Genomic DNA, 26,293 nt, shown 5'->3' with positions numbered 1-26,293 from the left:
CCGGTGACACCAACGTTTACCAACTGACACTCAACCCCCCCCACCCCACCGTTAAAAAAAAAAAAAAAAAAAAAACAGCCCATCACCGTGAGCTACTACCTGTTAGCCTCCAGCTAGCTCCAGATCCCGGGTGTTTGGATCCGAGCCTCGTCGGGGGGCTCCGCGGATCAAAACATGTCAACAGCGGGATTAAGAAATAAATAAATCTCCTCCTCCTTCCTTCATGTATCTTCTCGATGCAGCGAGCTAACCGGGGGAGTGCAGCTAACGTCGGCTCCCCCCTCCCCTCCCCTCCTAAAACCCCACCACACGTCCACAAAAGAACAGCCAGCCGTAGCTAACCGGCTAACTAGCTGATCCTGAACCCCGCACCAACGCCACCATCGCCGGCGGAGACTCGAGCTCCGTCCGCCCGCCGCTGGCACTCGGCGCTAACATGCTAACGCGTTAGCCGACTGTTCATTCTGGTTAGCGGTTGTTGTTTTTGTTTCCTTTTACATATTTTTAGCATGCAGCTACTCAAACCGCCCACAGGTCGCTGGCGTGGCGGACAAAGCGGGAGAGTGACACCGGACCGGTCGTCAACAAAGAGCCGGAGAACCATCAATGGCCGGTGGAGCGCTGCTTACCTCTGCTCCGTACTACCGCCGCTGCTACCGCCGCTGCTACCACCGCTGGAGCCGCTGCTGCTTCCTCTGCCTGCAGCCTGCCTCTGTGCACTGGCTGGGCCCCGACAGCCGTGTCACGTGACAGGCACGTGATTTAGACCAATTAAATTATCGCAGGTCACGTCAATAAGTGTGTGTGTGTGTGTGTGTGTGTGTGTGTGTGTGTGTGTGAGCTATTCATGTTTCTAAAATAAAGAGGATAAAAGTGCAGTTGTTAACATGTTACAGTTGGTTATATATATATGTATTTATTTATTACTGCAAGTTGTGTATTATAGTCTTTATATTTATTATTATATATATAAAAAGATGCAGTATACTGGAATATAGAATATACTAGAATATAATATTAACTTTAGTACATTGTTATTACCCTAATAAAATTGCCCCTCTAAGTGATATATTAATATTTTCAAGGATTATTACTGAAGTATTTGATTATTACTACCGGTGATGCATTAATGTGTAGTACAATTTTTCAGTGTTTTACTGTTGTAGCTGGTTATGGTCCAGCGTATTGTACTGTTACAGTGTCATTTAACCTACATGGACTGTTTAATGCTGACTTTAAAAATTAATTTGCTATGTGGAATGGGTTAACTTTCAAACTGTATCTATATGTGAAAATCTATATCACTTTATCTGTATTTCAACCCTCAAGCATTATTTTTGTACTCTCTTTTTCTAATATTTGCTTGCTTTGATACATTGGATTGGTTATATTCTCATTTTCACTGTATCTTTGCTGTAAATTATATTCTTTATATAAAGTGTTAAGTGTAAAATGTATCAGTAGTTATATTAATTAATAATTCAAATAGATGTTCTATCACTATCCAACTACAAACAACAAGATAAGATGCTTCTTTATTGATCCCCAGTGGGAATTTTGACACAGCAGCACAAGGGAAATATAGTGCAAATAGTAAAAATACAATAAAATTATAATAAATATATAATATAAAATATAAAAACTATAATGGAAATATATACACTATATGCAATATGCAATAAAATGGAATATAGTGTGCAAACATTTAGTTGCTAAAGTAAGTTATTTGCTCAAAATTGCAAAACAAATGTATGTATATCTCAGCTCCCAGTTGCCCCAGTAGTAGTTTACCCTCCAGTACACATGAGGGCAGCACTGGGAACTCAACTGTTTCCTGTTGTCCCACCTTCTCCGAAAACATGGCTGCTCCCATGGCTCTCAGACGAGAGTTATGTTCTTTGGCAAGGATATTAAGTGGAATCTCGCATTTGGTACAGTAACTATATATATATTTGTGTGTGTGTGTTGCATAAAATCTGCAAACAATGAACTAAGGTGAGGGTTTAAGTTGGGAGAAGAAGGTGTGTGTATTGGGTCTGTGACGGCAGCTGTAGCACGGTGGTCAAACAGTAAATGTCATCTCTAAATGTTCATTAATGTTTGTTTATTTACAGGCACCGAGAGCTCTGGGAGTCTGTTCTGGGCACAATAAATGTAACATAATCAGGTAAACTGCAGTTTCTCTTCTCTGCTCGGTTTAAGTGTCTGTAGTTTATCAATAACTGTAATAAACACACACACACACCTGATCTGTTTCACTACAGAAACTACAGAATCATTACAACTTTTATCTACAGATATGAATTTAATCTACTTATTTACTCAATTATGTGTTATACTTTGTGAAAGCAGTATTGCGCATGTTGTTTACCATTAAATGTATCTCTGTAGAGCATACATCTTATTTTTAGAGCACTTTTTTTTTGTGGCATCTAATTTGTTTTACAGCAAATGCAAAATAGGAAACTAGAGAAAATTAAAGCTTAAGGGCATTTTATAAAGTCAAAAAATAAATAAACTATAAAAACTATATTAAACTATAAATTAATAGTAATAAATAACAAATAGTATATAGTGCATATAATATTTGTAACATTTCAACTGTTTACTTTTGTCTGTAGATGTTTAACAGATTATCTTTAGAGTATATGCAACAATTCATGAATATACCCTAAACAACAGTGGTGTAATAGTTGTTGAATCTCAACTGATAAGCTGTTGAAATGTTACGAATAGCTATAAACTATCTGCAGGGGGAGGGACTATCCAAATAAAGTGTTACCAAATTTAATTATAGTTTAATAGTATTGATAATAATGGTGTTTAATGGAGCGGTCCATAGATGCAGAAGGAGGAGTTTGTCATTTAAAAGTGTAAAAGGCTGCAACATAGATATGTCTCTCTCTCTCTCTCTCTCTCTCTCTCTCTCTCTCTCTCTCTCTCTCTCTCTCTCTTTCTCTAAACTTGGTATTTTAATAACCGGTGTTAAAATGCGAGGAATGATTCACTGTTCTGTCTCTGAAGGTCCCGTCTCCCATCGACATCCAGCACTTCCTTCCACACAGCGACAGTGTTTTCATCAGTGAGTTATTAGTGCAGTTTGACAGCTTTTTAACAGCCCGACATTAAGATAATGCAAACTCATGTGCATGTGTCTCATTTCTTTGCCAGATCACCGTCACAGAGGAGCCTGACACGCTGTTTCAGATGGTGTCAGTGATGGTCAAAGGTCACGACAGGGCCGTGTTGGACAGCTATGAGTTCTTTGCCAAGATGGCAGCTCAAGAGTTGGGCATCACCATCAACAAAGTGTGAGTAGTGATACAGTCGCAGTGTCAGCCATACATTACAGTACTATCTTTATCTCACTGGCATTTTGTTTTTGAATAATCTTCTTTCTTCTCTGCCACAGTTACGAACCTCCCAAGGACATCGAGAGATTGACGGTCCTGAAGTCAGTTCACATCTTCAAAAAACACAGGGTCCAGTATGAGATGAGGACACACTACCGGTGCTTTGAGGTGATGAGCCAGAACCTAATTAAGTTAATTAATCACTAACAGATACTTAAGTATTCAGGTTCCCTCCAAGTAATCAGACTTTATTTAACTGATTTTGTACTGAATCAGAATCACTTTTAGTGGCCAGGTATGTGTGCACATACAAGGAATGTGACTCCGGTTTTTATGTTGCTCTCAATACACAAACACTGACTAACAGCATAAATAAACAAAACAGGTTCAATAAAAAAGACATAGACTTATAGACAATAGTGCAAAGGATTCTGAAATAAATATTTATGTGCAGGTATCTTTATGTACATGGGGTAGGTGGATATGAGAGTCTACTGTAGATACAGTACATACAGTATGTACAGCATGGGCAGATGTATTAGAAGATTTTATGTTTTTAAGAAAACTGAATTTTCAGGAGTGGAAAATAAGTAATGAATGGTTTCTGTCTTTGCAAAACAAAGAATATATTAGTTATTAAAGACTCATAGTGATGATATGTCTCTTTTCTTGTGTTGTAGCTGTCTCATATGACAGGCTGCACGACACAAGTATACCTTGAATACATCCAGAGGAACCTCCCTGAAGGTGTAGCCATGGAGGTGTCAACGGTAAGTTACTGCGTCGTACACCAGCTCAATTTAACTGTGCACTGAAAAGGCTTGAATTAATGGATTCCCCCCTCACACGCACACTTTTTGTTCATATTATCAGACTGCCATAGAGAAAGTTCCAGATCACATCCTTGAACCCATGTGGGAGGACCGCCCCATTGACGACAAGCCCGGCCAGTGAATTTAGTGATGAGCAACAGACGCTCATTTTCCTTAAACATCAGTGAATATGTTGGATAAATGAGAAAAACTGCAATATTAACGTGTGTTTGTTGTGGACTCATGCTCTTCATTAGGATTGAACAGCACAGAAAAATAAAAAAATGTTTGTTTCATTGTCTGTGTGGGATCAGTTATATGTTGCATTTCTTTTTTCATTAAATAAATTCTGTATTTCATTCTGTAACTCACTTTTTTTGCTTTTATTTAGTCATAATTGTGATTCTAATACTTTTGTATTAATATTGCAATGTTTTTAAGTATCTGCAGTGACATTGGATTGTTATTCTGTATAAACATGTATATTCTGTTGGACACAAGACCAGCACACAACTTTTTTATTCTTTTTTTTTATTATTTATTCATTGAATAGTTAGTGTACAAAAATATTTGAGGCAAAACATAGAAAAAAACAAGCACTGAATTTAACATTCATCCTCTGTTTAACAGTTAAAACACTTAAGCTCAGTGAATGATAATACTTCCTGTCATTTTAAGGAGATTTCCTGGTAAAAGTCCCTGTATTTATCATCATGGACATTTTTCTCCATTGCTCTATTTAAAGGCTGCTGAGGACTGACCCCCCCGCTCTCTCTTCCTGTATTAAAATGAGCTGTCGTACAGAGGTGACACTCAGACATAAATCATAAAGTGCATCATCTCCACTGAGAAAACGGGATATTAAGCATTAACCTTTTTTGCTGCAGAGAGGCATTTCCAGCTTTACAACACAAATCACAATTCAGTATTTATAGTCACTGCTCATTTTTGGATGTACCTGGTTTGATTATAAATGTATATTTAAATGTTCACCTCCGTAATGAGTCCAATGATCGTACTTGACCACATACATACCTACCATTAGGTATTTGTAACACCTTACTGTGACAATTTACAATACCCAAATCCTAAATCTGACATTTCCTTCTGGTTTTATTTACATACTGCAGGTTTGAAAACCTCCGCTCTGCAAGATGCACAGATATTGACCTTCTTTCTGTGGTCCACACTTGTGTTAACATGCCTGAACATATGAACCCTAAAGAAAAGTTATTATGAAGCTTGTCCACATCCACTTACATTTACAATAGTTTAACACAGTAAAACGATGAGCATCTGGGTCTATTGTCAGCAGCTTGATTCCATCCATAATCCTGCTTCTTAAGAATACTTCTTTATTGAGTACACTGTTACTTAAATACAAACACACCATGATAATGGTTTGGAAACTAGTTCAACTGTGGTGAAATATTTAAAGTTTATGTTCAACACTAGCAGAAACAAACAACAGTACAGTGTTTAAATTTTAGGTTGAGTTTGTGAACTTTCCAGTTGGTTTTCTGACCCACAAGTGAATATCTGATCATGACGCCTAAAGAGGTTTTTCAATAAAATCTGCTTTGTCAATTGCCCTTTTCATAGCAGGAAAAGCACAGATGTTCAGCAGAGACTGGCAGGTGATACAGAAGCTCTGAAGCTTGTTTTAACTCCTGTTTCATTACACTGTGTCAGAGTCAAATGAAGAATACCACATTACTGATGACACCTGAAGCTTCAAATGTCGCTGGTGCTTCACAGAGGACTTGATTAAGTTTGACAGTTTTAAAAGTTTTCCAGCACAACTATGTGATAAGCATATTTGTAGGATAAGAAGAGAGAAGAGTAATCGAGCAACATGGCGAATGACACTAGTATCATTAAGTATGAGAACATTTCCAGCTGCTACAAAGTAATAATGTAATAAAAGTCACTAATTTAATGAATATCACATCACACTGTGCTTCATATAAAATGTTACATAAATGATCATGAGCTTAAAACGCATGAGCCAACAGTGGACACTGGGTCTAAACTACCAAAATATATCATATTATATATTATACTAGGCTTTTTTAACAATGTATTTATTAATTATTTTACTTAAACATATTGCACAATACCATCATCATTTAACGTAGCTTTTCTGTAAAAAAAAAAAAAAAAGTATTACAGATTTACTGATAACATGCAGGCTGGTTGGACTTGTATAGCACAAGACTGAAACAGTTAAAATTCAGTGAGGCTTTCAGCCCAATATTTAAGGTTGCAGTCATTTCTGAAAGCCACCAGATGTCACCGTGATTCCTGCGTTCGTCGCCTTAAAGCCTCTTTTAGAAAGACCCAAAGTTTCATAAGGCCCTCCACTACTAATAACATTAAAGTGCAATCATACTGATTTATAAACCTGTCCTTTCCCTGCATATCCCTGCATGCTCCTTGCATTACCACAAGGTGCACTGACCATAACCTCATCAAACCACAGTCCTGAACATCTCACCGACTTCAACTTCCATCCTGAAAGAGAGAATCTCCAGGCATCAGTGAGGGAGGGGTTTAGGGATTAAGACACAAGAGGAGGCTCACCTTTTCAAGTGAAGCGCCGGACCTCAGGTGTCACGCCGCTGGTGACCGAGGGGAGAGATGTGAGGGAGGGCCTGGGTTCCTGGGGCCTGGGAGGTTAACTGTACTGTGTGCCCCCCTTCAGGAGACAACAACAGTCAGTCTGTTATAATCAACCAAAGGGAGAAACAAGAAGGGACTGCAGAGACTTGACGAGGCAGCAAAATGTACTGAAAGTGCTGAAGAGATGGAAAAAGACAGATAGAAAAAGGGGGGAGAGAACCAACACCTGTCTGTGGTTAATTTATGAAATAGACTAGCTCTGATGAAGGTCTGCAGCCATATTTGAGTATTCTGCAGTAACCTAGTGGTGCAGAGAATAAAATGCTCTTTCATCCAGAAATAATGCCAAATCCTCGTTTGTGCCAGGAGTACATACAACAGTATCAATAATACATATGCCTCTTAATGTGACAGTGCTTTTGCATGCATTATAGCAAGGTTTTACTATATATAAATAATTAGCACCACATTATGGAAAACAAAGAGAGGCAATATGCATTCAAATAACAAAATCTGAAGATGTAAAATGTTTTAATTGGTTTCCACTTTATTTAATGTCCCATGAGATGGCACCATTACGGTTTATCACGGCACTTTGCACAATAATTCAATCAATAATCTGTTCCTACTCCTAGCTACAAGGTACAGCAGCTTCATATGCAACTACCTGCATGGCCACAAACTTTTATTTATATATAAGAATATTAAAAGTATAAGAATAGAAAAACACATTGGTCAAAACACACAATAGTGAGATTCTCCAATACCCTTTTGTCCCCTTTGAGGTCAAATTGAAACTAATGAAAATAACTAACAGTAACAGAAAATATGAAAAGTCCTCGGTCATATCAGAGTGTTTATCCTTTGCAGATGATGTCCTCCTTTTAGACATGCTACCACTGAATTTGGCCTGTGACATGACTTATCGGTCAAAAGCGTTTCAAGTGGAGTCCTCCAGTCAAATTTACATGACAAGATAATAAAAAGTAAAAGCACTCGAGTGAGTGAAATTCATCTTTCAAGTTCTCAGCTGCTAAAAGTTGCAATTCAAGGACTACTTTTCCAAGCATTTTCTTATCCGCGGCCCTCAGAAAGCCGATAGAAATGATTCATTAATGGTCCTCCACACTCATCCAAAAAGTGATTGACATTGCAATTCATTGTCTTTCATAGATTACAATATTGTTGTAAATTGTAATGACAACTCTCAGACTTGTTTGTGAATAAACAAAAAAAGAGAAGTTGAGTTTATTTTTAGTTTTATTCTTTTTTTTCTCCACGACTACGTCATATGTCTTGACGATTTTCATAAAACACATTCACAGGTTCACAAAAGTTATGTTAATTACAGTGAATAAAGTTTTTATAACACTTCAGAAAAACTAAACACAATAAAGAGTAATTTCTTATCCTTAACTGAAGCAAATACTGATGGAATTTGCTTTCATTTATAAAAGCTACTAGATATATATATATATATATTTCAGTATACTTTTCATTTAATAATGCCTTTTTCTTGTTGTCTTTACACAATAGTTTGCTGAAGACAAACACGAATGTTCTAAACAGCAATACTCATAACTTAAAAGAGCTGCACATTAACGATATAAAATATAAAAATTAAATACTCATGAATACTTGACAAGTGGAATATTGTCTTTTCTCTTGAAAAATGTGTGTTCAACAATATTTGCTGCACTGCTTGGTGAGGTTATATAATACATAACTATTTCCATGTAACAAAGAGGAAAGGTTAGGGAGGTCCAAGGTGTACTAAGCTAGTAACAGTGGTGCTCGAGGGGCTGCTGTGCACTCTCTCTTTAATTGTTCTCCACCTTCAAATATGCAGTGTCACCCATTTATTTTTTTTATTCTTTATTAAAAAGATCAAGAACATTTCTTAAGGCTCACAGGGTGACTGTAACAAGAACCACAGAACATTTAAATGAACTTTGACAAGATTTTTTTCCTCCCTTTGAGAAACTTCAGACTTGTTTTTAAACAGCTTTTTCTCTCAACAATGTCAAATAGTTCCTACAGTACCAACAGTATTTCTTTAACAAAGATAACAGAATGCGAGGATGCCTTTACATTGTTAAAAGTTGTGAGGCATTTCATGAGTCCTCGGTTGTCATTAGTCATTTTCACATTATTTCTTTGCCAGTAGACAATATCAATAACCAGACATTTGGCCACAGAGTATGTCATGAAGATACTCAGAGACTTTGTATAACACATAATTGTGGGGCATTTCATTTACTGCACCACTTTAGGCCCCTTCTACATTGACAATTGCTTAGTTATTGTTTTTAGGGCAGGCTGTGTTAAAAGCGTCGGCCACCAGGGGGCCCTGGCCACCTCTGGCCTCTGCCAGGTGGGGGGTGAGGCGGAGGAGAAACCGGTCCATTGTGGTAGCTGTGTAAAAGGATAAAATCACACATTGGATTCTTGGCTTTGGCCAATAAGGGGCACACTCTGATAAGAGCAGCCATCTGAACTATTCCAGTCAGGGATGTCACCCCCTCTCAGTTACTGTGAACCTTTTACTGGCAAAATACAGTGTAATGTCTGTCGTAGTTTCATTATTCCATGCACTATTTAATTAGTATGGCTTCAAATAGTTGAGCAGTCTTTTTTTAATTTATTTATAAAGTTAACATTCCTTGACTCAACATTTGTTATAGTAACACTATTTGGACAAAAATAATGTATTATTTCTTCTATTTGATAAACAAACTGAGAAAGAAATGTGATCATTAGAGGACAAGTTAAAGTGAAGGAAATTAAGCTATAATGAGGCTTAAGAGAAAAGGGACAGAAAGGACAATGCATTGTGTCACAACCCTCAGTCTTTTGGCTCGCAGTATACTGCATTATACTTGCATTAGAGATTTAAAAAGGAATATAACTGGTGTAAGCACGTCTCAAATGCGTACCAGATGTGTTTCAAATCTATTTAGGAAACCTAAAAAAGCGTGCAAGGAAAGTGCAGAGAATTGTGACTTGCAAAGCTTAAAGCATGATAATAATATTCAAACAGCTCTTACCCTCTAGGGCCACGGGGGTGGAAGTGGCGTGGAGGTCCAGGGGGCGGCATGCCACGGCCTCGAGGGTGTGGTGGGCGCCCTCTGAAACCAGGGTGACCTAGGGGAGGGGGTGGAGGAGGTCCGTGCCTACAGACAGGGACAGTTTCAGTCAGAGGAAACCCTTTGTAGTGATAAACACGAGGTCAGTGATTCAAAAATGTGAGTATCCACAAAACAATCTACTTTTTAAGACAAACAACCCTGTATGAGTGTCTGTGCGAATGACTGTGTGTGTTTGAGTGAGGTGGTTACCTGTGCATGGGTGGGAACGGGCCCCTGAGGTGCATGGGAGGTGGAGGAGGAGGAGGAGGAGGAGGAGGAGGAGGGCCCATGCCCATTGGTCCACCCCTACCTCGATGACCTCTCATGTCTGGGTACGGTCGCATCCTCCTCATTCCTCTGGAACGGCAGGAAGTGCATTTTAAGTTTAAATACAGAACATATCAAATGGTAGTTGTTTAATATTGGGTGTAAATCTTCTATGGACAGAAAAAACTAATATTCTTTTAACTTAAAATGTACTTCCTTTACATTTGTTTGCACACTAAACAAGGATTTAGTCATTTATACTTCACACTATGTTCAAATGTCAGTACCTCATGGGTGCAAATCCATTCATGGGTCCATCTTTCGGTCGACCCCTCCCATGTCCAGGCGGACCAAATCCTTTCATCATGCCCCGCCCACCGCGCATGCCACCTCGACTCATCCGACCGCCTCGACCGCGGCCTTTAAACCCACGACCCCTGGGGAGATTCATCAGCATAGAGACATGAGTGTAGCAACTCCAGTTCTCTCTGGAGCGTGTGTTCACTCAAATGACGAGGAGGAGGATTGCTTTCTGTTCACATTCAGTTTTAAAAACCATTATGTTTTCATTAATACAGTATTAGACTGTGAGGAACCTTAACACTGACCTAGCTTTGTTGTCCACAATCGGTCTCTCAGATTCATCCTTGGAAGTTTTTGAAGTTTCTGTCATCTTTTCTTCTGTGTCTGCATCCATCTGAAATGATGCAGGTCAGTATTTATATACTGTGTAACGATGGCACTGGCCATAAAATTAACATTCTCATGTTTCAAACAAGCGACACAAGCTATGACAAGATCTCTACATACAGAAATGCATTTTGCTTCCACATGCTAAATGTGTTGTTCAACCTTTGTAAATAGGACATTTTACCATTTGAAAAATTAATTCATGCAGAAATAAGTTCCCTGCAGCCATAAAGTAATCAAGCATGATGTAAACAAATGGGAAGCCTCATCCCCAAAGATTTATCTACAGAGAAAAACAGACATAACTGATATTTTAAACCAAAAAATACATTTATTCCAATAATATAACTGCTTCTATTAGATTTTAATGCTCAGTGAAGCGCTTGCTTTCCTGCAATATCTCTTTTATGTTCTAAGAGGTAAGTTTTGATTATAACACTCACTGATGAACAACCTATTTAGGTATGTGTTTCTACAATGTGACACGAGGCTGTTAAAATATAAACATTCAGCAGATCTTGGAAACATGAAACCTCAGGGGTGCAGTCACTGCATTGCTCCATCACTGGGTGTGACAGACTGTGCATTCCTCATGCTGAAGCAGGTGAGACATTTGCGAGTTAAGCACGGACGACCGCAAGTCAAAGCTGATAGTTGGGAAATTATTAATAGTCCCAAAGCCTCGGATCACGACTGTTAAATACTGAATCTGTGAGAGGTGATGGAGAGTGGTGTAGGAGAGTAGAGGTTTATGATATAGGGGAAAGGTATGGTAAAGGATGAGGGGTTGGCCGCTAAGCAACAAACTGACAATTAACATATTTGGGGAATTTGCATTTTGAAGTAAGTCTTTAAAATTTGCCCTGAGGGAGCAGCCGCCCTAGAAAAACAAAAAACAAATACCAAAAGAGGCATCTGTAACTTTTTTCCCTTCCAGTGTTTCTGGTCAGATCCAACAATTCCCATGATCTTAAATTCCCTTTCTAGAAGAACCATATTCTTATAAAGATAAAGTCAATTAAGATACAGATCAACTGTTAAGTCCCTGTAGGAATAACATATTATTATTATTAATAAACAATACTGCAGTTTGATAATGCAACGAGGTATGATGAGATCATCATGAGCTTACCATTTCTCCAAGTTTATGTGGGTCTAAAAAACACAAGTTTTAGGATCAGGGATCATTTGTAATCCTTCAGAAGAGCAATTAATTATGTGTTTTAACACTTTATCTACATTTTGTATGTTGTTTACTACTTGGTAAAATGCATTAAGTCTAAAACAAAAGCCCTGCAATTAATCCAAACTCCATGAAGGTTAAATTGTTCAGTTTTTCTTATGGTTATAGGAGTCTGAAGTATATGGTTGTGTCTGTATTGAGCTATAGGCTACTGAATAATGTGTCCATCCCATTTAATTAAAGGAGGATAGACTATCTTTAACTACATCTGACCATATGGATATCTTTGCATCTAATGCACATGGCAATAAACATGAAACTTTAAAGAAAAGACTGTAACCAGTGCCAAAAAAGAAGGGACTATATATCACCACAGTGTTATTTTAAACTAAATAAGCCTGCAGAGCCAAAGGCACGTCGAGCGTCATGGAAACATTTTTATCCTGATCCCTGAGAGAGGAGGTTGGAAGCAGTGTAAACCCTTAAACATTAAACCAGGACCATCAAAAAAAATCAAATTCAAGCCTCTAACAATACTCAATACTGTTCTGGCACGTAGGAGCTCATGTTGAAGCGCAGCCGGCTAAATTAGGATGCACAAAACCCGACCAGGGAGGGCCCCGTCTAATTCCTGGACGTGACATCGCAGGACAGCCCTGACTTACAGCAATGTTGTTGTTGTTGTTGCTTCATCACAAACAGTATTTCAAGTAGGAATTCGACGTTTGGAAGAGCCAATTAGCTAATTTCTTTTTAAAAAAAACCCCAAATAAATCACGTTAATAACGAGTGTGTGTGTTTAAAGTCGTGTAACGCGTTTGGAGAGGGGCGTTCCTGGGAGCTTTAAATACGCGGAGAGGACTTACTTCTGTTGGTGATGCAGGCGAGGTAGATTCAAAAAGTGATATGATATCCCTATTTTCTAGGAAAAATAAAAAAATATATTAGAAAAATATACCCCCCCAAAAAAAAAAGAATATTACAAAAATTCCCAACAGCTTGTGTCGCGCTTTGAAATGGCGGCGTCGTCAGATTAGACTACGAGCCAGGATTTTCTTTGAGAGGGACAACATTATGCGGAGGCCACGCCCATCGGGAAGAAACGCCGGTGTCTGATTGGCTACTCACTGCTCTGGTCCCGCCCCCTTTCGGTGTTTTGGCGTTCTGATTGGAGGGAACGTCTGACGTGCGTTCTAATTGCGGTGCTCAGTCCGAAGACGAAGCCCGTTAATTAACTGGGCCACAAGTTCAACACATTACACTGATTTATTTAAGATTTTAAAGTAACATAAAACATGTTTGTGAAAATAATCTGGATTTAATGGAATTGTTTTAACAGTGTAAACACGTTAAACAAGTCTGATATGTTTGTGCAATTGAAGAAAAATAGGACTTGGATTGACAATTTCACTCATTTTAAACAAAATGACTTATTATTTAATAGCTTTCAATACGCAACAAAACAAAAATATCATGCAGCTACTTCAGTTCTAAAAAAAGATACCAGTAAATAACAGATTAAAAAACAGTATCAAACACGTATGATGCGGTTTCTCTAAATTATCTGTTAACACAAACGTGGGGATATCGGAGAGGTTCTTCATCAGTAAAGCTGTATTTCATACCCATCACGATCGAAACATATACATATCAACAAACCACAAACTCCATTTCCAAACAGTGAATTCATAATTCCAACAAAGGCAGCCTCATATACAAAAATAATTGCCAAGTGCCCGTAAACAATATTTACAATCAAGAGAAGGGCCAAAACAAAACAAAACAAAAACAAGTGAAGGAAAAATATGAAATGAAAACAATTAAGTTATCTTAAAGATGTTGCATTACTCATCAGAGATATAAAACTAACTCCATCAAATGAGCGTAAACCCGATGCGTAAAAAGTGGTCCATTTGGGTCCGTTACGCGCGGCCCAGGATGTCTGAAAGCTTGTTGATGTATTCAATTGTGTATTTGAGGGTTTGTATCTTGGTCATGGGTTGTCCTCTCTTGCTGTAGTCCGGCGGCAGGTAGTCGCGGAGCTGGTGCAAAGCCTCTGCGAGACTCCTCATGCGCATCTTCTCCCTCTCGCTGGCCTTCATGCGTCTTTTGGTGGACATCTTGGGCTTGCTCATCCTCTGCGCCGCCGGACTCGCCCTGCGTCCCGAGAAGCCGAAGGAGTAATCACCGATCTCCTGGTGCCCGCTGGAGTAGCACATCTCCGGCGAGGAGCACATCGAGGACTCCGGTGAGGTGGACTGAAGCGAGTCCTGGTCCTCTTCTCCAAATGAACTCTTCTGGATGTCCCAGTCGGACAGTATCTTCGCTACCTCCAGGTCCATGTTAGAAACAAATATCCCCCGGGACGACCAAGAAGTTCCACGCAGCGCAAGATGGCAATGACAGATTCTTGTTGAAGGTGATTTTGCCAACGCGTTTTTATACAGAAGCAGATCTCCGGAGGGTTTATGGGTTCACAGCTCAGGAGAAAGTTCAAAGAAAACCTCAAGTGCCAAAATGCGACCTTCCCGAAGGACGTCGTTCGCTATCACTCGGGTGTGAATAAGGCTAAATAGACGGATAATGTGATGGAAAGAAAAATAATTAGATTCCTTTTGTGGGAGATTACTCTTTAAAGTCTGAACGACGACAATTATCAGTTTGATGTGATTTGTCTAATGAAGGACTGAGGGGATGCTGTTTGACCTGAGAGCTTCACACCACTCTGGCAAAGTCAGGCCTGCGTGTGTCTCCAGTCTGGAAGTCACATAGTCAAACACATATAAACACACACACATCACGGTCCTGCGTGTCAATAAAAGCCAAAAATCATTTATTATCACTTAATATATTTAAAATCATGTTGCTACTTGTTTCCAATGCAGTTTTTTTTTCCAGTTTGAGGAGTTTATCCATCCTAAAAATTACACAATTCAACAAACTTTTTGAGTTATTCTGACAAACTTCACTTGCTTTAAGCAAACTTTAAGATTTAAGAGGCAGTGCTAGGACTGTAGGTTGTTATTTGGGCAGAGGATGCAGCTGTCACCAAGCTCCTGCCAGACCTTTTCATGTCTGAAAAAGGTGTGTAAGGCCTCACTCATGATCAAGGGGGACCAACACTGGCAGGTTGTAAAAGCCCCAATGGCTCAGCGTCCTCTGTCCCCCCTTTCGGCTGCAGCACTTTTTCTCCCGATATGTTAAATGACATGTAGCTTGTCAAACAGCAGTGGGAGAAAACAAGCTCATGTGGTGCTTTTAAACGGTATTTAGTGCTAAAAGACTGTGCTAATCCACAAATGTGTCCCCTGATTTACATAAACTGTCCCTTTCAGGTTTTGTCGAGGCTCAAACTTTCTGCTATAAAACATTCTTAAAGAACTTAATATTGTTTTTGCGACAAACGTTATTTAATAAAATAATTTAAGTTGAATTCAGCTGAAAAGAAAATGATTGGAGGTTCAAAACCTTCTTCTGGAGCTTTCAAAACTACAGAAACTGTTTGATTTAGGATCATATTAACACTTTATGGCAAAGCTAAGACTAACTTATTTAATTAATGAACAGTTTGGTCTATAAAACATAATAAACACAATTTAGTCTTAGCTGACGTTATTAAATGTCTTGTTTTGTCTGACCCAAAACCCAAAGACATTCAATTTATTATGTTGAGACGAGAAAAAGCAGCAAATTCTCATATTAGAGAAACTTGAACCTCCAAAAGTTTGATTTATTTGCTTAAAAAAAATTACTTTTATTTAATTATTGGATGTTTGCTGGTTAATTTTCAGTTGATTATTTGTTGCAGTTCTATTGTAAAAACCTAGTAAGTGGACCTTGAGTTACAACTGTTGTCCACGTAAACCTTCACATCCAACATAAAGTCTCTAACATGTTCTCATCCATCATCCTGTAACCAGCTCACTTCAGGAACTTGAGCCTCAGTCTCTCTGCCAGCGGCAGTGGACTCTCGCCGCAAATCACCGAGTCGTCGCTGTCTAACAGATCGACAGGTGATGCTGGAGCCTGAAGGACTTCCTGGTGTGTGCTTTTGATCGATACAGGTACGAGCTGAGCTGTTTTCATCACCGGTTTGGTTGTTATAGGTTTCAGGGAGAAGTCTGAGAGGAAGATGCTCTTGCTCTTGGTTTTGGGCTTGATGTGGGCTTTTCTTTGAGGTCCATGCTGCTGGTTCTCTGCGTCACTTTCCTCGCTGGATAAACACGCGCTCGTGCACACGGTCTTCTTGGTGTTCTGCGGCACGTTTTTGTCACTGTGGCTTTGACCCGGGTCAGACTGGCACCTCTGTGGCGCCACAGCCGATGATGCTTTTCTGACAAACGTATATTTCTGAGGAGGCTTTCGGGAGCCTTTACATTTGTCCCTCGTCTTATTTTGAGTCTGTACTGTATGTCTGTGCGAGCTGTGAGTTCCTGTTTCTGCCTTATTTGCTGCACACTGCCTTTTGTCAGTGAGAGGTTCTTTCTTGTTAACAGCAGATTTATTTCCTGACAACTGACTGTCAACGTTACCTTTACTGGGGATTTGTCCATTTGGTTTTGAGTTATGAGAATGAATGTGTTTGAGAGAGGCCGACTCATAGTCGAGTTGTTTTGAGACCACATCACTGCGTACCTCCATCTGGTCTATGGCTTTAGCTGTGTTCCTCATGAGCACCCTCTCCCTTAGAGGACACTCTGTGTAGCACAACTCTGGAGCAGATCTGGAGTCTGCTGCTTCTTTGACGTCACTTGAGGTTTTCTGTTTGGTGTTTTCGCCCTCCGTTTCCTGGACATCACTGTCGGTCGCTTTGCCGAGCTTGGGCTCAGTGCTGTGGTTTGGAGAGGATGTGAAGGACAAAGCTTCCCAGTCAATATCACTCAGGTGTAGAGCGTCAATAACAGCAGAGACAGAAGGTGACGCCTCTGTAGCCTCTGATGCGATTTTAGACAAAGGAGTATTTGGGTAATCGCCCACACAGCTGTGGGCTTCTTTTGACTTCCGCTGCTGTTTGTGGTTCACTGGAGTGTCCAAAACCAACACTTCCGGCTGCTCTATGTTTAAAATAGCAGCTTGTGGTTGAGTATTAGAGGAAGTCTGAAGGGTCATTTGAGCCAAGAGGTCAGAAATATTATCCGAGACATCGGGCTGCTTCTCCTTTTTACTCTTTGGCTTCCTCTCTGTAAAGAAGATCGAGACTGGATGTCAGAGTTAAAATTTCAAAGGATTTCAAACACATTTTGAACAAGTTACTGTGAACATATTCACTCTGGTATTACTTGACCGGGAAGTCTCAGTGGGTTTCCTACACATTAGGAAGTGAAGCTCTACAGCAGTTATGACTTGGGGAGGGGTGGGAGCAAAGTACAACCTGCATAAAGTGACAGCAAAGCCCGCGAGACAGACACCTCACGGCTGCATCAAAGCTTTTGGTGTGAACTAGTCGAGCTGCCAAACTCTACATTTTCAGGTGTCAGAGCTGCTGTAATAGACAGCCTTGAAAAACAAGTCAAAGCTCCAGGTGCCTTTGATCAGGACGCCCTTGTCAGCACTGTGTGGGAAGTCTTGGAGCTTGTCAAGTCTGTGGGGGGGCTCCCATTTTTTATACGCGACATGGTTCATGTCACAGAATATTAAATACGTGTGTACTAATATGCTTCTATTTATAGCGAATGCAATAAATTATGGTCTTACTCTTGGTCTTGTTCTCTTCGGCCAGAGCTTTGTCTCTCAGGTAGCTCTCCACCACCTCTGGGTAGGCCACACGGAAGAGAGCCTCTTCCTCCACCGTTCTCACCTCGTGTTGATCCTCTGCAGGCCGATCGTCAGGAAACACATAATGTTCTGCAGAACGAAAAAAAACCCTCAAGGTCTCAGTATGTTTATTTTATACAGGAAATAATGTGGTTAAAGGTCCAGTGTGTAACATTTAGAAAGATCTATTGACAGATATTGAATATATAACATTTATAACTATCTTTTCATCAGTGTGTCATCACCTGACTATAGGAATCATTGTGTTTTTATAGCCTTAGAATGAGACGTTTATATCTACAGACAGCGAGGGTCGCCTCCCACGGAGTCCGCCAGGTTATTTTCTATTTTCGATTAATCTATAGTCTCTATAGTCAAAATGTCCTTAAGTGAAATATGGGATTGACTAGCATGTTGTTGAAGGAAACATCAGCAAATTCTCACATTTAAGGAACCGAAAAACCATTAAATGTTTGTAATTTCTGCTAGAAAAATTAACCCTTTGTTGTTACCAAGTTGCCAGTTAATTATATTGATCAACTAATAAGTTAATCAAGATATTATAGCAGCTCTACTTTCCCCTATGACCTGATTCACAGACACACTGTTCTTAACAAAAGGAGACAAGAATTTATAGACATTTTCATACAAATTGGTAATATTTTAGAAATTCAGTCATGTCTTTTGACCCACTTTCTCAATAAAGGGATTTTGAAATACATTCATGTGTTTTATTTGTGATATAATGTAATTTAGGAATATACATGTATCACAAATAAATCTCAATTTAAACCCAGTTCAGCAATATTTCTCTGTTTGGACTGAAACATTTAACCAGTGAACTACAGTTTACAGTAACATTGAACATGATACAATACAACAAATGAGGAACCACTTTCTGAATTAGTTGTTTGAGAATTTGTGAGGCTGGTCACGTCGGGCGGGCTTGTTAGTGAAGCGGACTTTGATATGACAGATTTCCCAGCCTGGAGAGGAAGCACGGTTTAGCACCTAGTGGCCGTTGTGACTGATCTGTCACCTCTGAACCCCACCTCACAGCAAGTCACTAACAGACAACCCGGTGACGAGCACCCCGCACCCCAACCTCCGCTTAATGCAGCAGTCGTGTCACTCAACCCAGAGGATGTTTTCTTAAAAATATTGCCTCTGACTGCAGGACAACAGAGCATTGTTGATTGCATTGATGTGAACAGCAGCCTTTGGTGAATGATTTAAACTGACCTGGGGTGCTCCAGATGATTTCGAAGCAAGCGACAGCACTCCTCACCCTCGGTTTTAATATTCTTAAATAGGGAAAAAGGTGATGTTCATTATTATGTACTGAAATATAATTTTAATACAACAATGTCAGTAAAGAAATTGAGCTTGTAGCTACCGGAGGGGCTTGATTTGGGAGGACATTTCTCTTCCATATTTTCTGTTCATCAACTCTGCATACGTCATCAAGACCAAAACCTTTTCACTGGTGTAGTGCTTCGGCCACTCCATCTTGTCGTAGGCAAATTTCTGGAAAACAACAAATTTCCACATGAAATTCACTAAAGAGAAAACTAATTGAACAAGTTATTTAAAATCTTATCATTACCTGTATCATCAGCATATTTGGTTGTCTCCTCTTGAAATGTGACACAGGCTTATCCTTGGAAATCAGAAACTCTTGAATGATCTGCACAATGGAATTTAAAAGTGTTAAAAAAAACATATATTGTATATTACTATATTATGAAAACATATACGCACATGAAAACATTTGTACCTCTGTAAAGGGGAACTGTTGGCTTGTCAGTGTTTTCCTAAAAAAAGAAAATAAATGAAACTATCCTTTAAAATAATTTACACCTATTTTCCAAAGTCCAAACACGTCTTTAAGTCTTGTTTTGTCTGAGTAATAATCAAAAACCCAAAGATATAAAGTTTACTGTCATAAAAGAGTAAGAAAACCAGACAAATATTCACATTTGAGTGGCTGGAAACGATTAACTGTTTTCCATTTTTGCTTATAAATGCCTTAATGAATAAGATGAACTTTGACAGACTTATTATACGGCTGCTAGACTTTGATCGTCCTTTTAATATGTTGCCTTTATATTCTTGCTCTCTCGTGTCATTCCACTTCTGCTTTTAATTTTCTGAACTTACAATTACAATTTGTGGGATAAAATATAAACAGAAAGTCACATACTTCCTGATATTTGCCTCAAAAGACAAGGCCTGGCGGGTCTGTTCATAGCGGTGCCAGTCACAGGGACACTGGTAGTCAAAGTCCTGAGGTTGGCAGAAATGTTTGCTGTCACAAAGCACGCAGCCGCCGCGCTCGTGTGCCTTCGCTGAGCCTGAATGAACGGAGGAGATGAATCAGAAGAGTTGAAACGGGAGAAGAAGGTCTTTAAAATGTAACATACGACTACAACTTGGGTGTAAAGACGGATGCTTATTCAAACGAACCCATCTCTCACATACGTGTACGTTTTAACATGACAGGTTAAATCCTCTCAGAGACACACCTCCCTGCCACCCTTTGTTTATCACCTCTAAATCAGGATCAGCAACAGGGGTCGGAGTTCAAAGCGGGGGGCACCACTTACCGGGATGTCGACATACGTGGCAGTGAGCGACTTTCTTCACGACTCCCTCAGACCCTCCCGCTTTCTCCTCCTTCCACTGGACGAACCTGGAGGTGATCAGAGAAGTGAACACAACATTATATTCACTCTTTATGTGAGACAAGGTGATAAAGTTTGAGTTTCCTACCTCTGCAGAAGTGTTTGTCCTTTCAGCATCTGGATGAGCTTCAGAGCTTGCTCTTTACCAACACCTGGTATGCCCTTATGAAGGTATGACAACGTACAGTTAATATAAATCATTAATATCTATTTTGATGTTGTAAATTTCTAATTATGTTGCCCTTCGCTACCTTAGGAATATAATCACAACCGAGGAGGATGGCCAGACCGACAAGATTCTCCCTGGAGAGATGTAACTCTGTTTGTACCTTGGAGGTCTTGTAACAGTCGACCTGAGGGTCCTGGAGGGAAAAGTGAACAATATTTATTATATGTACGATTTATATTTGATGTTTTTTTTTTACAGTCAAGGCATCAGAAGACAGACTCAAACAAATAGATATGGACATAGATGAAATACTGTCTGGTTCAATTGCAAAGATTAAGGGCTGCAGCTACTGTGAGAAGAGTTTTAATGATGTTATTGACTAAATAAATGATAAATGCCAGTCACAAGTTATAATAATATGTGCCTTAAAGTTTGGTTTTGCAGCCAAATGGATGTGGAAGAGAGAAAAGCAACTATATATTCACATTTGTTGTTATAATCAGTAAATATTTAGTATCTTTACTTGATAAATACCATAACAATGCATTAATTAGTTTGTTTATTACTTTACTAATGATTTAGCCAAGAAGTAATAAAATAAAATGTCTAAATCTAGAGCCAAATACAACACACCTCCTTCACAGGCTAAATTAAAATCTCCACTTGGGCATCTTAAAATAAATAAAGATGAGCTAAGCTGAATAGTACGTATCCTTCAACCCTATTGTCTATCCATACAGGAGTTTTAGGGATGCAATTAGTAACAAAAACTTTAATTTCCTTCTAAAAAAATCAACAGGGAATTAGTGTTTAATAAGAAATCCTGGAAAAACCACCACTCCAACAGGTGCTCAGGTGTTCCTTTAGACTTCTGGAGAAAGTTGAATCTATATTTGTGTGTAAATTTGAGTGATCACAGGCAGAAGTTCAGTACAAATCCCCCTGAACAGCCTGAACCGAAGAAGCCTTTCGACTGAGCCGGTGAAGCATATTCAACCTAGGTGATCTGGGGTTCGACTTTCTACATAACCTCGTACGCTGTGGATGAGCGATGACCTCTCACAGACGTACTTTGCTGTTCATATTGAAGTTCCTGTAGACGGTCCGGGCTCCATACAAGAAGGCGTCTCCATCGTTGGTGATGCAGCCGTCCACCAGGCCCTGTGAGTCCAGGTAGGCACACATGGCCTCAGCCTCCCCAGCAGCCGTCACCCAAGGCACACCCAGATAGTCCAACATGTCTGCACACTACAGAGGGAAAGGAAGGACAGAAGAAGTGCTTTAAAAACAACATTATTATGAGTGAGTATGCTGAGAGATGCAGGAACAGTGGAGCACCAACCTCTCTGAGGACAGCGTTAAAGCGCCCTCTGCTGGTGTTTGTTGCAGATTTAGGGGCAGACGCCTTTTTGAACCCCCCATATCTTGTCTCTGTCCTCTTGCTCATGGTTTCTGCTTTCAGTTTAGGGGCTTCTCCTTCCATCACAAAGACGAGCTTCACCCCCATGAGGGTGAGGGAGGACACCCTGAAGAACAAGTTCCTGCAACACAAAAGGAGCGAGTGGATTGGTGGCAACAAAACACGGGGTTTGAACCGAAGCTGGAGAGGAGGAGGTGGGTTGGGGGGTTAAATTGTGAACAGAATTACCTCAGGTGGGGTTTGGTAACCCTCCCGATCATCGCCTGCACATGCTGGGCCTCGCACACCCATAAACTCAGGTCGACTGCCAACGTCTGTCCGCTCAAACTGTACAGCGGCACCGACTCACGAACCGGCTCCACGACGGACCACAAATCGTGAACACCCATAATTAAACCGGTCAGAAAGGGGCTTTTAACGACAACACAACACAACACAACACAACACAACACAACACAACACAACACAACACAACACGGGAGGACAACGAGCCGGAGATTTCAAAACTGTCGCGCCGTCGGGCCCCGTTCCAATTCGTGGGTCATGTCTGTACTGCGCTGCCTTGTTGCGGCATTAACGGTCACGACGTCGAAAAGAAGCTGAACTCTACGTTTAACTTGACTTACAGGTCACCATTAACGTTAGGTTATTATTTTTTTTTAATGTAAAGTTAGTAAGTAGAGCAGTTGCACGTTGAATCGACGAGGTGGGAAGAAAAAGGGAGCACTTTCACGAAGCCGATCGAAGCCGGCCATTTTAACCCGAACGTCACGATCAAGCCCCGCCAAATGCTTGTTGCTATGGATACGAGGTTTTTGTTTACAGGCTGAGGAGGGTTTTTTTTTGTTGTTGTACTTTTTTATTAGAAATGGACTCAAAAATGCGTTTAGAAATTGTGGGGTTAGTTAAAGAACGTGATTTTCATGTTGCCAAAAGTATTGCCGAGGTAAACAGTTAATTGTTTTATATGTTTTATGTAAATTAATTAGCGTGTTTTCAACCTGGAGACTAACAATACTTTTATTAATGCACAAACAGGGATTAAAACAGAAGTTTCCCGAGTCCTTTCTGCATCCAAAAATTCAACCACTGTTGGAATTTGACTGGCACACATATCTGTGCAACAAGAAAAGGGTAAGTCGTCCGATTATATGTGTTTGACATCCAACTCATCCAGTAAACTACTCAGAAATGGAGAGTTGTGTGCACATGTTTTCAGTTATTGTTGCTGACACCAGACCACTGCACAGCTTAAAGGGCTGGAGGGATGCTGGAAAACACATAATGTCACCAATCTTCATTAACTTAGGATCAATACAGTTATTAGGGAAATGACACAGGTGTCAGTCAAAAACAAAAAGATGCCCACACAGACCTGAATCTAATCTGAAAAATATGAAAACACCTGTTTTAGCTGTAGAGACTTTAATTATTAGCAGTAAAATATACTTAAAAGTACTCATTAGGCAGCAGTGTTTCCCACATCAGTGTTATATTACTACTGGGTTATTATTATATTATCATTATTAAATTAGATTATTGTTATTTTGCATAACTGGCTGCTACATTTAATTAACTTGTATACATTATATTATATTTTATAATAATCATAGCTTTAGTATGTATAACCTGTAAAGTAATTTGTGATTACAGCTACTGAGGGTTGTGATGCTGTTTCTATACAGTTGAACACACCTACACAACAATATATATCTGCTGTAGTTTGACGTAATTTGAAATCCTGAATCACAACACATTTGCTGTTCGACGCTTGTGATTCAAGGAGCTGTGTGGTGAAGTGTGGCAGTACTCCAGCAGCCTGATGTGCTTTCTGAACGGCCTTCTCCTTGGTAATGAGAAGGATCTCGCCAGCTGGGCCAAGAGTCAGTGGAGTTTCACTTTCACTCGGCCGCAGGCTTTCTATACGGCTCTCGCTGAGGACGACTACACCAAACACCTCCAGAAAACTGGGGCAAGTCACTGTCACATACATTACAGATATAGGTAAAACAAATAGATGTATGGAAAGTTAATTCTGTGTTTGTGGTGGGTATCAGGAACCATGTGTTTGACTTCTGTACATAGTTTATTTAGTACAGAATTTAATTACCAACTTCTGACTTTGTATATGAAGCTTTGCTATCAGGCTCTTGTCATAGTTAAAGTCATCAGTAGCTCTTCTAGCTAAATATTACTCTGTAAAAACTGCACATTTATTATATTTGTGAGACCTTGAAATATTAAAGTGAAAATAATACACATTTCTGTCCTTTCTTTATAGCACCAGTTTGTCTTCATGGACATTCAGATAGCGGGAGAGGCAGCAGGGAGGTTATTGTTTGAGGTGAGGAAGCACTGAGTCGTGTATTTTCACCTTGCTACCACCTGTTATCTCAACCCTCGGACTTTCCAAAGCATCCCTCATAGTCAAAATGTGACAGAACATTAATAGATGTAAGAGAAATTGCCGCTGTAAGAAACTAGATGACCATATTGTTCTCCCTCTCCTCAGCTGTTCTCAGATGTTTGTCCAAAGACATCAGAGAACTTCAAGGGTCTGTGCGCAGGAGAGCGAGGTCTGTCACAGAGCGGCCTCTCTCTTTGCTACAAGGGCTCTTTGTTTCATCGTGTTGTGCCCAACGGCTGGGTGCAAGGTGGAGGTATGGCCCGCATCGTAACATCACAACTGATGATGTTGGAGGCTTTAGTGACAATCCGCTCCAGTTTCCTCTTGGAGCTGAACTCACAGACCAGACAGTGAGGGATGATGTGAGGATGCTCTTTATGACAGCTTTATAGAAGTAGGCATGTATCATAGAATGAGTTCAGTCACCCCAAGAGGAAACTCTTAACTTCCTAGCCACGTTATTTTTTGTTTAGATTATGACAGCGCTTGAAGTCGTCAAAATTAAAATATTGTGAGATTGAGGAAGTGAGTCAAACATATCTTGAAATGTGTCACTGTGGTAACTGTGTCTTTCTTTATATTTTGCAGATATTTCTCCAGAAAAGAAAGGTAACGGAGGGGAGTCAATCTACGGACCAACGTTTGAAGGTAAAAAAACATACAAACAGTCCAAGATATGTGTAGGTGGTCCTGGATTCACTCATACTGTCTGTAATGCGTCCCTTTTCCTTTTAGACGAGAGCTTTGCCGTGTCACACACTAAACGGGGCACTCTAGGAATGGCTAATAAGGGTCCCCACAGCAATGGATCCCAGTTCTACATCACCCTGCAGCCAACACCCTGGATGGACAGGACCTACGTTGCCTTTGGGTCTGTATCACTAGTTTGACATGAGAGTTTAATATTCTGCATAGTCTCAGCTCTCTTACACAGAGTTGTTCAAGCCTAACGTCTTTATTTTTTTCTTCCTAGTCAAGTGGTCGAGGGTGTCGACGTCCTCAGGAGGTTAGAAGAGACTCCGACTTGCAATGAAAGACCCAAGTATGAATGTAAAGTTACAGATTGTGGCGTGTTTAAGTTGTAGCACCGACGCACTGATGTATTTTATAATATATATAAAATAAACACAAGATACATGTTAACATCTGCAAACAAGTATTTTGCTTTCCTACAAAACCTTGGTACGCATTTGTAATTTGGCGTTCTGTTTATAATGTGCACGACTCAGATGAAACGTTTTGTCAACTGCATTTTATCTTTAGGTGTGAGAGGGTTAATCATTATACTTTTATAATGATATCTGTAGTTTTTAAAGTTACATTTAATGTGTTTATTGACAAAATACTTACAGGTAGAACCAACGATATTCATAATATTCATTATTGTTACCAGATTGAGTATAAATGCATATAAACCTGTGCAGGTACTGAGACACAAACCCAACTAAGATGGGAGGAACTGAACGTTTTTAACATATGTAATGTTTTGCTGATGATACCAATAAGTAAATAAGAATATAAATTTAAAGGAGAAACACAGAAACAGAGCAAGCAGTTGAAAATCCATCTCTTTATGTGTGACCTAATTTATTGCTCAGAATCATATCGGCTAAATGAAAGTGAGGCCACATAGAAGAGCCTGCACCTATATCTGTTTCTGAAGTCACATTGAGATAACCTGTTATGTAGTAACTGAAATAATTCCTACAAGTAATCACGGCAAGTTTCTCACGTTTATAACAAACCAGATTTAATGAGAATCGGTTCAGAATTAAACGAGTTACAGACGATTTTATAGCGAGGT

At 39.7% G+C, this 26,293-nt stretch overlaps 6 protein-coding genes across 11 annotated transcripts in view; 2 read left to right on the top strand and 4 right to left on the bottom strand.

Moving 5' to 3' along the window:
* The window catches only part of tulp4a (TUB like protein 4a), a 29,283-nt gene extending 28,535 nt beyond the window's left edge, over nt 1–748 (bottom strand). For 3 of the 5 annotated variants that reach the window (XM_051408760.1, XM_051408764.1, XM_051408761.1), the window contains exon 1: nt 630–748. The gene's annotated coding sequence lies outside the window, so the exon portion shown is untranslated. Of the gene's footprint in view, nt 1–99; nt 538–629 lie in introns of those variants that run through there. The other 2 variants (XM_051408762.1, XM_051408763.1) reach the window with 1 other exon arrangement.
* A 1,036-nt stretch (nt 749–1,784) lies between these two features.
* mrps10 (mitochondrial ribosomal protein S10) lies at nt 1,785–4,532 on the top strand. The gene is made up of 7 exons (XM_051409301.1): nt 1,785–1,931; nt 2,115–2,167; nt 3,025–3,082; nt 3,172–3,311; nt 3,413–3,521; nt 4,034–4,123; nt 4,227–4,532. Exons 1-7 carry the CDS (start codon nt 1,860–1,862, stop codon nt 4,305–4,307), a joined length of 603 nt encoding a protein of 200 aa, XP_051265261.1. The 5' UTR covers nt 1,785–1,859; the 3' UTR covers nt 4,308–4,532.
* Nucleotides 4,533–4,903: 371 nt separating this feature from the next.
* si:ch211-51e12.7 (uncharacterized protein LOC336335 homolog) lies at nt 4,904–13,128 on the bottom strand. 2 transcript variants are annotated; one of them, XM_051409303.1, is made up of 6 exons: nt 12,922–13,128; nt 10,791–10,879; nt 10,470–10,619; nt 10,126–10,272; nt 9,835–9,960; nt 4,904–6,863 (listed from the first exon to the last, which is right to left on the bottom strand). In XM_051409303.1, exons 2-6 carry the CDS (start codon nt 10,877–10,879, stop codon nt 6,779–6,781), a joined length of 597 nt encoding a protein of 198 aa, XP_051265263.1. In that variant the 5' UTR covers nt 12,922–13,128; the 3' UTR covers nt 4,904–6,778. The 2 variants fall into 2 exon arrangements, with proteins under 2 accessions (XP_051265263.1, XP_051265262.1); XM_051409302.1 differs by lacking the exon at nt 4,904–6,863 and adding an exon at nt 8,030–9,202 and having other exon boundaries at nt 12,922–13,125.
* Nucleotides 13,129–13,302: 174 nt separating this feature from the next.
* Nucleotides 13,303–15,929, bottom strand: msgn1 (mesogenin 1). The gene has a single exon (XM_051409812.1). The coding sequence runs from the start codon at nt 14,395–14,397 to the stop codon at nt 13,978–13,980; it is 420 nt and encodes a 139-aa protein (XP_051265772.1). The 5' UTR covers nt 14,398–15,929; the 3' UTR covers nt 13,303–13,977.
* LOC127368710 (flap endonuclease GEN homolog 1) lies at nt 15,663–22,621 on the bottom strand. The gene is made up of 13 exons (XM_051409801.1): nt 22,311–22,621; nt 22,005–22,203; nt 21,734–21,910; nt 20,745–20,855; nt 20,582–20,655; nt 20,416–20,501; nt 20,013–20,163; nt 19,587–19,623; nt 19,416–19,496; nt 19,206–19,336; nt 19,052–19,113; nt 17,750–17,899; nt 15,663–17,235 (listed from the first exon to the last, which is right to left on the bottom strand). The coding sequence occupies exons 1-13, from the start codon at nt 22,469–22,471 to the stop codon at nt 15,977–15,979; spliced, it is 2,679 nt and encodes an 892-aa protein (XP_051265761.1). The 5' UTR covers nt 22,472–22,621; the 3' UTR covers nt 15,663–15,976.
* Nucleotides 22,622–22,838: 217 nt separating this feature from the next.
* On the top strand, nt 22,839–25,632 carry ppil6 (peptidylprolyl isomerase (cyclophilin)-like 6). The gene is made up of 8 exons (XM_051409809.1): nt 22,839–23,028; nt 23,121–23,216; nt 23,866–24,054; nt 24,364–24,426; nt 24,595–24,742; nt 25,078–25,137; nt 25,225–25,360; nt 25,463–25,632. The coding sequence occupies exons 1-8, from the start codon at nt 22,951–22,953 to the stop codon at nt 25,572–25,574; spliced, it is 882 nt and encodes a 293-aa protein (XP_051265769.1). The 5' UTR covers nt 22,839–22,950; the 3' UTR covers nt 25,575–25,632.
* The last annotated feature ends 661 nt before the right edge of the window (nt 25,633–26,293 follow it).

The sequence above is a fragment of the Dicentrarchus labrax genome, unplaced genomic scaffold, assembly GCF_905237075.1.
Source record: "Dicentrarchus labrax unplaced genomic scaffold, dlabrax2021, whole genome shotgun sequence".
Lineage (NCBI taxonomy): Eukaryota > Metazoa > Chordata > Actinopteri > Moronidae > Dicentrarchus > Dicentrarchus labrax.
This window is presented reverse-complemented; position numbering and strand designations above follow the sequence as displayed.